Consider the following 15,202-nt stretch of genomic DNA (forward strand, 5'->3'; position numbering starts at 1 on the left):
CTTGATACAAACTCGAGTTTGTAGTGAGGGCTGATATTAATCAGTAAAGAGGTGGTGAGCTAAGTCATAAAATGGTTTAGTGCTTTACTGTGATTGGTGCGAGTCCAGTCTGGGAAATAAACGGGCATCACATAAATAAATAAATAAATAAATGAATAAATGAAAAATTACAAATTGATTTATAAGACCAATAGCAAAACCAAAAGTCTGAAATAAAAAATATAAAAATAATCTACATATTTATAATAGCTTAATATTATTTGTATAATTATTCATTCATTATTTTAAGTTGCTGATAATAATAATAATGCAACAAAATTAATCAAATCTAAATTAGTCAGTAAAATTTAGATAATTATTTATATTTAAAAATAATCTACCTTTATAGCCACTATAAATAACTTATAGAATGTTTTTGTTCCGGTTTCATTACTGACGAAATATTTTTCGGCCTACAAACCTAGATGTTTTCACCTTTCAGAAAGCGGTGGTGCTTTAATATCTCCTACACACGGCGTGTTATTTTGGACACGGGACCTCTACACAAACCAGCAGCACTACATAAAGGTGTATGAAACGGAGCCGGAGTGTTTAGTTTGACTGAGGTGGGGAGAACACATACCCGTGTGAGTGAGGCTGTGTCTTTCCAAGTGGTAACGCTGGAAAAATCTCATGTCACACATGGAGCAAGCGTACGGCTTCACCCCTAAACGCACAGAGCACCAATTCTCAGACACACTCAGCATTGGTCAACCTGAACACTGACGCTCATACTAGCTGTGAACTGAAAACTAAAGGGAGCTACAGATTAGATTGATTACATACATATACACATACACATGAATAGAAAACATGTTGTAGCTTTACCGAATGACTGAGATGAACGAGCTCTGCCCTGTTTAGCTCGAGTTGATGCCGATACGATTACGCTGTCTAACGTAAACGCCGTATCTATCTCAGCGGTCATAAGTATTAGTGACGCTCATGCTGCATTCAATTAAAACTCACGACTGCTTCTTAGAAACTCAACAGGACTTGTGGGTTATTTGAGACGTGTGTCTGCCTCAGATCGATCAATTCACACCCGTTTACTTATCAAAGCAGTGCACTGTATAGTCGCCGTGACAGACTTAACGAGGAAAATGCACCGCTCATCAGTCAACAACAGCGTGCTACTAAACAAACAAACACCAACCAACATCCTTGCTGTTCAGCCTTGAGTTTGAGTTCTGGCACATGAAAGGGACGGATTTAGCTTTGGTTAATGCAGAATTTACACCAGCACACAGTTCACCAGCTTTATAATGCAAACGTGAGGAAATGTAAACATTTTAGTGTCCTCGTTTGCTTCTTCGCTGGGTTTGAAGTCGTACTAACTGCGCTGTCAGTCGTAAGAGTAGAAAGGCGACACTCGAGCTGGAGAGACGTTCTGGGAAAAATAACTAGATGTTTCTAGAAAACAACGATCTTTGGGTGATATTAAAACTTTTTTTTTTTTGCAGTTATTTTTCCTCAAAGGGTGGTAACAACCTGGACACACCTGACTAAGGATAGCGTTTCTGTTCTACTTGCTTATACGAGTGTGGTTACTTAAGCGGCAAACAGCTTCTGTAACTAATGAAGCGTCCACACAAATAAACATGCCGATTTCTTAAAATAACAGTGCAGGATATCCGAAACTACAGATAGGGAAAAATTCTAGATTGTGACTCACGCCACCGTTCACTGCAACTCATCTGATATGGTGTCAAATTACATAGCAACGCATAAAGCACAAAACTAGATATTCTAGAGTTTACCTTATCACAAATCAAACAGGAAGTGCATGAGGGCTAAGTTTGCTTTCGTGTCGATGAGAGGCACATACCCGTATGAGTGAGGCTGTGTCTCTGGAGGTGGTAACGTTGAAAAAACCTCATGTCGCACATCGAGCAAGCGTACGGCTTCACCCCTGAATACACAGAGCACCAATCATTCACATTTACTCCGTCCTGTCCTGAAACACCAGCTAAACTCTATTCCCTGGATGAGACATTTAAACGCTCTGGACTGTGACTTTCTTACGCATGACAAAATAATTACAACTGTCATTTTTGAAATGGAATAATTTCATTATGAGGCTGATTCTTGCTTTACAATATGATCAAACGTAACAACGTTCAAAATGGCTTTTAAGAAAAAATAATGAGAGATTTGTAGCTGTAGATCTTTTACTTTATTACAGAAAATAAATGCAGGCGTCCTTTAGGAAATTTTTTTTTGCTGTTTTATTATACGATACTTCAAATGATTGTGTCACGTTTTGATTGGTGAAGTTTTGATTGGCTAACTGGTTAAAATAGGAAATTGTTATTGGCAATGTGCACAATTAAATGACGAAATAATAATAAGGCAATTTTAAGGGTTAAAACGAATGTACTCGGCTTTCTGCGGTCATTCTGAACCAAATTCAATAACTATAGGATAAAATAATAATAAATACAAATTGCAGTGCTAAAGGTTTAAATAAAAAACAGGTTTTTATTTGGTACATTAGCTCCAGAATGTGGATCTGTTACTACAAACTCGAGTTTGTTGTGTTCAGTTTAAACGTGTCATGCTCAAGTGGTATAAAGAGACGAAACCTACCCGTATGGGTCAGGCTGTGTCTCTGGAGGTGGTAGCGTTGGAAAAAACGCATGTCGCACATGTTACAAGCATAGGGCTTCACCCCTAAGTGCAAAAAGACACAATTGTATTAGCCATAACAGCGGCCTACAAACTGACACTGGCTATAAATATTTAAAAAGGATAGTTAGTACAAAACAGCAAACTAATGCAATAATAAGAGATAAAGCTACAAGTTGTAATAGAAAGCACTTCAAAAGTAAATAACAGGGTTTTATTTAGGCATGTGCCGATAAGACGTTATAGGACACACGTTTAAAACATGCAAAAAGATTTGCTCGAACATTTCATGGTGTGTTTTGTGTGAATCTAATTTAATAAACTGTTCAGTATCTTAATTTAGGAACGAGGTCTGATGTAGCATTGAGTAAATAAATAAAAAGAATTTCCGTCCAAATAATGATTACAATCAGCACATGCCTAAGTACAATCTATTAGAGAGGAAGAGTACGGCTTTTGTTCAGTTCTACAGCATTGTACTTGTTTTAAAAAGGTAAATATCACTAAAGCTGGGGCACAAATATTCTTAGGTAATTATATAAAGTGTATTAAAACATCTGCATTATGGATTCCACAACATAAAAATAGTTTTAGAGTTTTTAAATACAGCAAGATCGGGATCGATCAGTTCATAACAGTGTTGCCAACTTGGATTGTAATCAACACTACGATTATTGTTGTCATGTGTCCAAGTTTACGACTGAATACGTCACTGAGAAAGGAGGTGAAGGTTTCTATACAGAGCGTAGCACTGGTACAACTACACATTTACTACCGTTCTAAAATATATGATAACTAACACACGCATGGGTGGAATAAATATAACAAGAATTCTATTACACCATCAATAGAATACAGTATAGCGTAGGGCTGGGCGATAAAACGATAACGATATGGATCGCGATAGACACGTGATCGATATCAATAGAAAATGTGTTCGATATTTTTTATTCTCCGTCGGAAGAAAACAGAGGCTGCGAAGCAAGTTTGGTTGCATTAACAAAGGCACTCGCTCTCTGGTAACCTACAGCGTAGGGAGTGACACGCTAACAGCCAATCATGTAACTGTCATGTTTGGTTGCGCCATATGATGATCGTTGTCTCGTGCCGGTCTGCTGGATTCCTCTTCAGTAAACGACGACTGATGAGCAGAAAATGAGCCGCAGCGAGCGAGGTGAACAGCTAGTGAACTTCCTCGCACTAAACTTGCACTAAAATTCTCAGGTTTCTCTGTTTATATTTAACACTTTGCACTATTTTATTACACTTTATTAAGCATTTCTTACATTTTCTTTCATTTTGCACCTTAAATGTTAAGAGATAATAGTTAAGTGTTCATTGTGACTTTAGTCTCATGTGTACATTATAATTATTAGAGTTTTCCTGCTTGTTGACGTTTCTGTCTTAATAACTGAGGGGATTACGATCAGAGGAAGGTTTAGTTTAAAATAAAAATGTTTAAATGTAATATATTTTTCTCCTGGTCCTTATTTTAAATGGGTCATAAAAAAGATCAATAATTATCGATATCGACCGACATGAAACACTGATATCGTGATACAGTTTTCAGCCGTATCGCCCAGCCCTAGTATAGAGTGCAGAATTGATGGGATCATTACACAGGTATAACAAAGATAATAGTCTGGTGAAAATAGTCTATGGTATATAGAATTATGTAAATAAGTATATAAAGAGTATAAAATAAAGATATACACTAATAAGAGTAAAGATGTACAGGTAGAGTATTAGGTTACTGTAAAAAGTAACTACATAAAGGTTTTTATAGTATAACAGTATACAGTTCTAACTACACAATGTACATTAATATTATGCTCAAGTCATTTTTATATCATTAATTCGGCAGTTATACTGACAAGTATAATAAGCTAAGCAGAAATAGATGTAAATAATAGTTTAACGTCACTAGAACACCAAGTATCTGCTATCACTCGAGAACACGAGCACCTATAAGAGTCATCTGGAACAAGAACATTCAACAACAATCAAACTGTTTATCAACTGTTCATCATTTAATCAGATTTTAGGTTAAATTTTCACCACAGAAGTTGGCAACAGTGCTCAGGTCGCATGTGTACGCTTGAATTCGATAGAAGAGTGGGTTAAGGTAGAAAGACACATACCCGTGTGAGTGAGGCTGTGTCTCTGCAGATGGTAACGGTGGAAAAAACGCATGTCACACATGGAACAAGCGTAAGGCTTCACTCCTAAATGCACAGAGCAAATTATTAGTCATGTGCATTCAGTATGTCGAAGAAAAGAATAAAATTAAATACACGCCAAATCATTTATAAACAGCTCAGTTAAATAATTTCAGAGGGGTCAGTTTTCAAGCTCTTAAATCATTACATTTTACTATAGAATTTTATTTAGTTCTTTTAAAATGTTGATACATGATGCAGGTCGTGCTAATCAGACTAACCCTGTGTGTGTGCATGTGTGTGTTATCTTTGAAAGCTACAGTGTGCATTTAAGAAAAAAGTCCTGACAACTGAACAGCTGAATGTTTATAAGAAAAATACTTTTTGTTCAAGAATTAAAATAATCTGTTAAACGTGTTCCTTGTTTTAAGGATCTGTATTATTTACTTTAATCAGTAATCCAACGCAAATTCTAGCCAAGAGCAACCTCTCTTTTTTTCGTGTTTGACGCATCACTAAAGCCTAAAATGGAGACGTTGCTCAGAAATCCAGAAAGATATATCACTGTGACCTATAGAACGTGACTGAAATCAATTTAAATGAACAATTTCGTATTTCTATGAGGTATGAATGTGAACACTGAAGTGCAGGACGGTATTAGGAAGTGTTGTGGATGAATGTATTCAATAACAAAAGGTTTTCTATTTGGGGGAAAAAGTCACTTGCATTGGGGTTGTCTGAGTGTAAAGAGACAAGACATACCCGTATGGGTGATGCTGTGTCTCTGGAGGTGGTAGCGTTGAAAAAACCTCATATCACACATGGTGCAAGCAAATGGCTTCACCCCTAAACGTAGAGTACTAATATTAATATACAATGTGCTCTTAACCAGGAACGTAACTTCAATCTAAGCTTGTAGCTTTACAACTGCTTTACACATCTCCACCTCTTTTCACTAGCTAGGAATGACACACAAAGCTCTTAGATTAAAAACAAAACTCTGTCAGGTCTTGTAAAAACTCAAACAACAAAAACTTAACAGGCAGGAGGGGGATTAAATCGAGAATGGAGAACAAATTAAAATATTAATGGGAAAAATAAACCTGACCTAACCAACAGTGGCAAGATTAGACATGAGGTGTTGTTAAAGGTCTAAGAAGCGATACGTTTTTGCACAGGAAATTGACACGTACCCGTGTGGGTGAGGGTGTGTCGTTGAAGGTGACAACGCTGAAAAAACCTCATATGGCACATGGAGCAAGCATATGGCTTCACCCCTAAATAGAGTATCATTGCATTAGCATGGATTTGTTTTCTTTCAGTTTATGGTCACTCTTTATCCAAACAGGGGCAATTTTATTTAAAATAATAATAACAACAACAACAACTGGGGTGACACTGTTTTTAAATTCTACCATAAAATGAGTCTAGATTAAAACCAATTTATTGATTGCAATTACTAAATGAAAAAGCTTAATTTCTCCCATGCTAAGGTTGCACAGACACATACCCGTATGGGTTAGGCTGTGTCTCTGCAGGTGGTAACGCTGAAAAAACTTCATGTCACACATGGAGCAAGCGTACGGCTTCACCCCTAAACATACAGAGCACCGTTAACACTACAGTTAAAGTACAGTCCGTGTTTAAAACCCCTCCCAAGTCACCACATTCAAACTCGAGTTTGCTGCATCCCAGAACACATCAATGTTGCCAAACAAACTGACTAATGAGGCTGAGACTTGAATGCACTGTTGCCAACTCTGTTAATTCAAAAATCAAACCATGAAAATCATTTGTAAGTGTGGAGAAACAGACGTGCGATTCAGACAGGAGTTTAGCACTGGGTGTCAACTTCGAAGCTATAAAAACGTGATTAACTTCCAGATGACTATTTGACGTTTTTGGTGCTCACACGATGATGAAGGACGGTCTTTGACTTCCGATAAAAAAGTCGTTCTGAAATGCCAAGATCTTATAACCGTTGGTACAAAGCTTTGAAGACCTCATAGGTTTTCTTGTTATATTTTCATACCAATTAATCCTTATTTTGAAAAACACTTTTTAAAAGAAACAAAAGTTGGCAACAGTGCTAAACTGCACATAAGTGTAACCAGGAAAGATCTGTAAGGTTGCACAGACACATACCCGTATGGGTTAGGCTGTGTCTCTGCAGGTGGTAACGCTGAAAAAACTTCATGTCACACATGGAGCAAGCGTACGGCTTCACCCCTAAACATACAGAGCACCGTTAAGTCAAGATACGGTAGTCAATAAAACTACAGTTAAAGTACAGTACGTAGTTAACACCGCACCCTGTGACCTATTTTTAAGTCACCGGATCCAAACTCGAGTTTGTTGCAGCCAATACGTTGATGGTGCGGCACAAACAAACGGTGCTGAAGCTAAGCATTGTTGCCAACTCTGTTAAGTCGAAGATCAAACTGATAATGTTCACTGTGGAGAAATAGCGGTGTGGTTCAGACTGGGGTTTAGCACTGCTTGTCAACTTCAAAACTACAAAAGGTTTGATTAACTTCCAAGCGATTGTTCGATGGGAGCTTGTCTTTTTTTTTTGCTCCTGATGCAATAAGAAAAGAGCACAATTGTAAATTCTTATAGACCTCATAAGTTTTCTCGCATTGTAGTTCTCGAAACCCTTTAATTCCTCCTCGCGGTCAACTGCGAGGTGGAAAAAAATAGGTGTAAATTTTTGAAAGGGGAAAAAAAAAGTTGGCAACAGTGCTAAATGGCACATAAGTGTATCTTGGTGTAACAGGGCAGATTTATAAAGAGAGACGACCCATACCCGTATGAGTGAGGCTGTGTCTCTGCAGGTGGTAGCGTTGGAAAAAACGCCTGTCGCACATGGAGCAAGCGTAGGGCTTCACCCCTAAACGCACAGAGCAAACGATTAGCTCCCGGTCAGGATCACAACACATTTAATCCAATTTTTATCCAGCACATTATAAAATTTGCAGGACTCAATGTCAGTTTTAAAGCCATCAGGATCAAAATTCATGCTTTATGACAGCGCTTTACACTGAGAACGACAGACAGGGGAATCCACAATATTTGCAACATTTGTGATGTGAAATATATATTTGCTTCCTGAATAGCAATAACCATAATAGTATTTATGTCAGGGGAAAAAGATTTAGTATGAATCAAAAAAAAATATAGACAAGTGATTGCTTTACAAAAAAAAGCAGAAGCCATGCTGACGGACAACTAGCATGCGAAACAGACGATGGGAAAATGCACGCGGCGGAAAGTTATGCACTTCGGTAAGCAGAAAGGAAGCAGGAACAATGCATGGAAAAACTTACGGACCGATCGACGGTTACAAAAATGAATAATAATAAGATGTAAAGTGCTTTGATGCAGCCGACCGCAACAGCTGAACCCGGCGGGGTGATAAGGATAAGAGGGGTCATTACCCGTATGTATGAGGCTGTGTCTCTGAAGGTGGTAACGTTGGAAAAATCGCATGTCACACATGGTGCACGCATACGGTTTCACCCCTGAACACACAGAGCAAGATATAAATCAAAGGCCCTAAAAATCTAATTCTAGCTGAATTATTCTGATGAACAGAACAACTAGAAGACCAACAATCACGTCCAGAAGCTCCTCACTTTCCCTTGGTCTATAGTTCTGCAGAGGATTCATCATCATAAAACATTTTCTTCATTTATTAAAAATCCTCAATTTTTGCTTTATATTTACAGGTATTCGGATTCTTTACTCAGTATCGAGGCTCAACAGCATTGGTTACAGTCTCAGTTTCTTAGGGAACGATACTAGAGCCTGGAAAGGTTTGTGGATCTTCTAAACCAAGTTCACGACAATTTGTTGTTCTTTGCAGAATCTCTTATGCTCCGTCAGGTTGTATGGGGAGCAAAATTATGAGCCACTTTTTTTTTTTTTGCACATTTATGGACAAAAATGAAACTATGTTTTTCGTGATCCTTATTTATCACTTGTAAGCTGGTTTTGTTTTGATCCTGATGAACCTCCCAGTTTATGCTGATTAAAAAGACAGCACAACAAACAAAGCATGATGCTACAACCACCAGCACGTTTTGTTAACAACTCGACTATAAAGTCCTGACTGGACATCAGCAGAGACGGTTACCTTCCTGTTAGGTTCTTCATCTCCGTCTCAGAGTGACCATCTGGTTTGTGGTCATCACCGTTACTAAAGCTCTTCTTCCAGAATAGTCTCTGTGGTTCTAACAGCTTATATTTAAATAATCGATCGTCTCCCAGACCGTCAAAGCTGCAGACGTGTTTGGTTTCCTTCCCCGAGATTTCAACATAAACTGGTCTGAGGTCTAAATTCAACCTGACATTTTGAGGGCTTTTATAGACAGAAGTGTTCCTTTTTAAATAATTAATTCATCAGTTAAACTTGTTGATAAAAATCTGAATCTCATCACAAAAATGAACCTGAATGCTAGTCTAAAGATGCTTTGTTTCATACGTTTTGGAGGGGGGGGGAAATGGTTAAGCTTCTGTCATTATGGAGTAATGATGGTATTAGGATTTTTTTTTTTGTTGCAGGATTGTTAATGACCATATACATTTTAGAGTAGTAAAAACTTTCAGAAAGCACCATAAAATATTAATCAAACAGCTGTTGGCTGGCACGAGAACAACATTAAATGTTTTATTCTATATGATATGGGACAAAGGTTCAAGTTAGATGAACCAATTTGGGCTAAATTGAAATGATTAAAACTGTAACTAGTGCAGATCTACACATGATACACAGTTACTACATGAGAGGAAAGAATCTAGAGAAAAGTGGTGGTTATGCCAAGGTACAAATCAATCTCAGCAGCTAAACAAGCCGTGAACTGTTTTAATAAACACGACTGAGTCCACAGTAGCAGTTTAGAAGCATGTCTTCAGAAATGTCTTCACAGGTTCTCTAGATTTGTGTACAGCTTCGTGATGTTATGTCCTGCTGCCATAACTGGAACTCAGGGCTTTTATTAACCAACAATGAAGCTCCAGTTTTGCTGGAATGACAACATGGTCATAACATTTAAGAACGTGAAAACTTGCTGGATCGACACGATACAAATATTTAAACTTGCTTGATTGTTTTTGTATTAAGAACGTCTGAATTGAATGCATGTAATATTAAATTTCGTGAGACAAATATTAGTTTGTCTTGTTCAAGTACTATACAGTGTCAATGGAATTATGTATGATTCCTAGTAAAACAGGACAGGACTTAACTTGCCATTCCAAAAAAATTCTATGTGCTTCTGCAGAAAATCAAAAAATTTGTGTGTAAGAACAAAACAAAACAAAATCTTATCAGTAAATAAAGGTGATTATTGAGATCTCAGAAAGCATGAGCAGTATATTTTGCAATATAAAGCTCTACACAGAAAAGTACTTGTTATATGATGTAATGTTTCAGGTAAAAGGAAAACACTGAACAATAGCATTTAAAATACATCTGAAAAAATAGCTTATAAATTCCTGTTTATGTAAAATGAATCTGAATGAGAATTAGACCTATATATATATATATATATATATATATATATATATATATATATATATATATATATATATATATATATATATATATATATATATATAAACCTTTAGAGACCATTTTATTTTATGTTTCTAAAAGTTTATTAGGATAAACAATGTAAGGAGTGTTTTCTCGTACCAGTGTGAGTGAGGCTGTGTCTCTCCAAATGATAACGCTGAATAAACCTCATGTCACATATGGCACAAGCAAATGGCTTTTCACCTGGATAAGGAGGGAAAGAAAGTAAAAAAGCGAGTTGTTCAAATTGCTGTGTAGTTAAAATTCAGTGTTATTGTCTAAAGTGATTTACCTTTTAATAATAAAAGTCTAATTAATGCAAAAACAATTTTAAAAGAGAAAAAGTCAAAATCTGAATGGTTATAATTCATAGTTATAAGTTATAATGTACATTTTCAAATCAAAAAGACTTTTTATTAATAAATATGAGATTTAAACTGTACAATAATGAAAACATTATTAAAATAAAGAAAACACAAATTAAAATAGAAAAGCTGCTGATTTTCCCCTGACAGAGATACAGCCGTACCGGTGTGAATGAGAATGTGGCGTTTCAAATGATAGCCGCTTCTGAAGGCTCCGTAGCAGTGATCGCAGATGAAGTTCTTCTGCACTTTGGAAAGAGAACAGTTCCCGTTCTCGTCCACTACAACAGCCTGTGAGACATAAACAAAGATCATCATACGTGAGGCAGCTCATCCAGAGGGTCGGGTCATGCAGATTTCCACTGATTAATCATCATTGTAATCTCTGTTTAAATACAAATGACCTCTTTTGCATACCTAATGACAAAGTTCAGTATTTTTAGACATAGTGGTCAAAAGGGGAACTGCAAGAAGCGTTAATAGAAGCCCACTGGGGCATTAATTACACTGCCCACGGATCAGAGAAAAGGCAGCAAATAAGACATTCATTAATAGGGTTGCCAGATTAGACAAGTTTAAATCACAAGATACAAGATATTGCTTTATAATAAATATCCAGTCTGTTAATTCATTCTAATTTTAAAAAGTGTGCTCTATAATTTACAGAGCTATTTCTACTGTCAGGTATATTGCAAAGATCTGGAGAGCAAAATAAAGTCTATTGAGTTTGGTCGAAGACATTCAAGAAATTCAGGAAACAACATTTCCATTGTTTATGGTCTCTCAGTTCAGGTGTTTTAAGTGGTTTTAAGTTGGTTTGGGAATTTCACTGAAACACTGCCATTAGCCTGGGTAATAATTTTACATTAGAAAAATAAACAATCGAGCGTTTTAAACAAGCTTCCAGATCGTTCTCTGGATGACTGTGTGGTGATGACTCTCAACTGCCTATTACACAATTACTAGTTAGGAGGAGTCACTTGAGTCAAGTGGGACAGACTCTTAAAATCGTTTTGTTTAAGGCTTTGCTGTTATGAACCTCAAACACTAAAATGCTGCTGCCATGAAAAGGAGATTAAAAAACTTAATTCTGAAAGAAGCAGCAAATAAAAAGCATTAATATTAAAATTAATTAAAAAGTAATACTTTACAGCATTTGAATGAAAACATTTATATTTTTAAATGTAAAACAAACCACTTTGTCTTAAAACATTAAAACTTCTTGTCTTGCTCATTGTCTTATTTGAGAAACCCTACACCCTTCCCCCACACCACAACTCACCACCACCTCCCAGACACATGCATGCGCGCGCACACACACACAATGTGTGGGCAGTAAGACATGCACTGAACCAACACACACAGAAACAGCGCATGAGTAAAAACCCAAAAATAACAATCCAGGATGTAACACAACTGTAGTATGTTGTAGATGCAAACACACACTTAGATTAACGAACCATGTGTATTGGGAATGCATAAAATGAAATGCACAACCACCCCCACCCTCATCCAAAAATATGTGCGCATACACACATCTCGCAGCACTGACCTTCCCTCCTTTCCCCTCCTGCTCTCGGACTTTACAGGGCGTTCCTGACTTCCTGTGCTTCTTCTTAAGCTGCAAGTCCTCGTTTGGTCTCATTTCCTTCTCATCCAAAAGGCGGGGGGCGTGAAAGTCGCCTTCTTTACGAACAAGCTACACACACAGACACCCCCCCATTCTGGAATCAATTAATCAATCCTCATTTTTCAAAGAGTACTCAATTTCTAATAAATATATATAATATTAAAAAAAAAAATTCTAAACATTACTTAAACCAGGCCAAAAAAACCCCCAATATTTTCTGTCACCAGTAATGTTCAGCAGTCAGAGGTAACATTCAGTAGTCATCACTAATGTCCAGTAGTCACATTACACAGTTATAGGTATTGTTCAGTAATCATTGGTAACTTTTTAACAGCTACAGGTTAAATTCAGTAGCCACTGGTAAGGTTCAGCAGTTTACTGTACAAACTAGTTAATGGTTCAAGTTCAGTATCTACAGGAACTGTTCAGTAATACTGTCGCTTTTCCCTGGTTTGTGCAGTGTGTTTTATTTAATCTCCTAACCAGAGGAGGGCAGGTCATGGCTGCCGTTAATCCCATGTGTCCCTGCGGGTCTCTCTGAGTAGAACCTGGAACAGGGGGTGGGGCCAGTGATGTCATCATCTTCTTTGGAGCAGAAATGGTGCTGGCCTGCATCAGAGCCATGCTGGAGAGGACAGCTTCACAGCCGAGCAGCCCCGCCTTTAAACACACACCCGCAATATGTTATTATAACCATTATTAACAGTACAATCACAGACAGTGAAAAACATCCACACACACGAGGATGGAAAAAAGAATGAAAAACGGAAAAAAGAAGAAATAAATGAAAGCTTGTGGGTTTGGACCATGCACAGACTGACCCATTTCATATGGTCACGGACCGAGGTGGTTGGTATGTGTGACATCACTGAAGAAAACAGGGACAAAGGGAGGGACAAGAAGCTGTCACTCAGGATGATGCACTAGACAATAGGACACGCCCACTGCTATCATCTGGCACCAGTTTTCGTCCTAGATAGAGAGAGAGAGTGGAATAGACAGATGGAAGGATGAATGTCAAATTGAACTGGAAACACGAGTGGATAACGTACAGGCGTTACTAGCTGGTTAGCGGTTAGTAAACTAGTAAAACAGGCACAGGTAAGCAGGAGTAGAATTTCAGAACCAACGGATTTTTTTTTAACTAAAGATGTTTTAAAAAAATACAACATTCCCATGACAACCGTCAATAGATGCAGCTAAATATGGAAATCAAACTGGATTGATGTGTATACGTTTGTCTCTTGTTTTGTAAAAACCCGACACAACACTCACTTAGGAGAACTAAATAATAACAAATATAGAAAATTATTTTTTATATAAAAGTTGAATCAACAAAAAAAAAACCCTGCATGTTTTTTTTTAAATTGTGTTGTTCTGACCTACCTACAACAACTGCTGTTTATTATAACTGTTAGAAACACGTGCAAATGCGTTTTACTGAATGTCAAAATAACCGTGAAATCATCGCGATACACGATTTATCGCTCATCCGTGACGTCACGTGACGCCATTAGGCCTCTTCTGTGTCCGGCATTTAAACAAGAAACTTTGTTTATTATTTTTTAATCTTAGCTTTTTAAATACTTGGAATAAATTCTCGAGGACACGTCGCAACCATCATTTTCATTTGATATAAAATAACAGCTCGTATTTTCCTGTCAATATAATCAGCTCTCTTACACATTTTCTGCTAATATAAACACCTAACTTCTTATTCAGCTAAAACGGTTAGCTTTACTTGTTTACTCGGTAACACAGAATATAACCAACGCAAAATAAAATGTATTTTTTATTATAAGCTGGTACAAAAAAAAAAGAAACAATCTAATATCGCTTTCAGGCACTAAAACAGCTCCGTGTGCAGATATTTAACTAAACCATGCTAGCGCTAGCTTAGCATAGATGTTAGCTTGTGTGCTAATTAGCATTAGCGCTCCACTCCCTGTCGACAACAATCCCTCAGAGAAACTATAAAACCGTTCAGAATGCACGTAGGCGCCGTTAAATAACATCCTAAACAACTAGAAATGTTTTAAGACGCAGAACAAATCATTATTTTATTACCTTCAGGTCTTTTGGTATGTGGGTAAAAAAAAAAAACAACAACTGGATCTTTATCTTCGTCCACATCAGCTAGCGCGAGCTACAATTTACAAACACAGGAAACAGGACCGGAAGTGCTCGTCGAGAACGCGCACTCGACTCGATTCAAACCAGGAAGTGTTTCCCGAGAGCGCGCACGAAAGCACTCTACAATTTCATTGCATCTTAATAATTTTTTTTTTTTGTTTCCTGAAATATGTAAACAATCAACTTCGGTATTAATGAGTTAACTGTTAACTATGATTAATCGTTGATAGTTAGTTGGTGAGCTGATTAAACTAGATGATCGATTAAAATTGGTGAATAAATTATTGTATTTTATTTTTTTAATTCCTGCACAAAACTACTAATCGTTTCGTTTTTTTAACACACGTTCAGTCACATTTATTTATTTGTTTGTCACATTTATATATATATATATATATATATATATATATATATATATATATATATATATATATATATATATATAGAAAAAATGTGCAAGTGTAATAGAGATTGTCACACACACGCACACACACACACACACACACACACACACACACACACACACACACACATTTAATTACTTACATTACATAAACTGACCATACTTTTTATCAATCTGCATTTATTTAGTAAGCGTGCCACAAGTCACAAATGTTTCACAGCATCTCACCTTGTCATGAGTCTAATTGGCTAATGTAACTATAACCTTTGC

General features: G+C 36.9%; 1 protein-coding gene across 18 annotated transcripts in view; it reads right to left on the reverse strand.

The window, feature by feature from the left end:
• The window catches only part of znf740a (zinc finger protein 740a), a 21,447-nt gene extending 6,828 nt beyond the window's left edge, over positions 1–14,619 (reverse strand). Inside the window, exons 1-16 of one of the 18 annotated variants that reach the window (XM_060858233.1) lie at positions 14,464–14,619; positions 13,218–13,368; positions 12,880–13,056; positions 12,319–12,465; positions 10,931–11,057; positions 10,522–10,605; positions 8,264–8,347; positions 7,633–7,716; positions 6,972–7,055; positions 6,337–6,420; positions 6,020–6,103; positions 5,589–5,672; positions 4,809–4,892; positions 2,629–2,712; positions 1,868–1,951; positions 623–706 (exon numbers count right to left, since the gene is read on the reverse strand). In XM_060858233.1, the coding sequence (XP_060714216.1) occupies positions 623–706; positions 1,868–1,951; positions 2,629–2,712; positions 4,809–4,892; positions 5,589–5,672; positions 6,020–6,103; positions 6,337–6,420; positions 6,972–7,055; positions 7,633–7,716; positions 8,264–8,347; positions 10,522–10,605; positions 10,931–11,057; positions 12,319–12,465; positions 12,880–13,056; positions 13,218–13,262 (1,420 nt within the window). In that variant the 5' untranslated portion in view covers positions 13,263–13,368; positions 14,464–14,619. The remainder of the gene's footprint in view (positions 1–622; positions 707–1,867; positions 1,952–2,628; positions 2,713–4,808; positions 4,893–5,588; positions 5,673–6,019; positions 6,104–6,336; positions 6,421–6,971; positions 7,056–7,632; positions 7,717–8,263; positions 8,348–10,521; positions 10,606–10,930; positions 11,058–12,318; positions 12,466–12,879; positions 13,057–13,217; positions 13,369–14,463) is intronic. The other 17 variants (XM_060858241.1, XM_060858240.1, XM_060858238.1 and 14 more) reach the window with 17 other exon arrangements.
• Positions 14,620–15,202: the final 583 nt, after the last annotated feature.

Source organism: Tachysurus vachellii, chromosome 22, assembly GCF_030014155.1.
Source record: "Tachysurus vachellii isolate PV-2020 chromosome 22, HZAU_Pvac_v1, whole genome shotgun sequence".
Classification (NCBI taxonomy): Eukaryota; Metazoa; Chordata; class Actinopteri; order Siluriformes; family Bagridae; genus Tachysurus; species Tachysurus vachellii.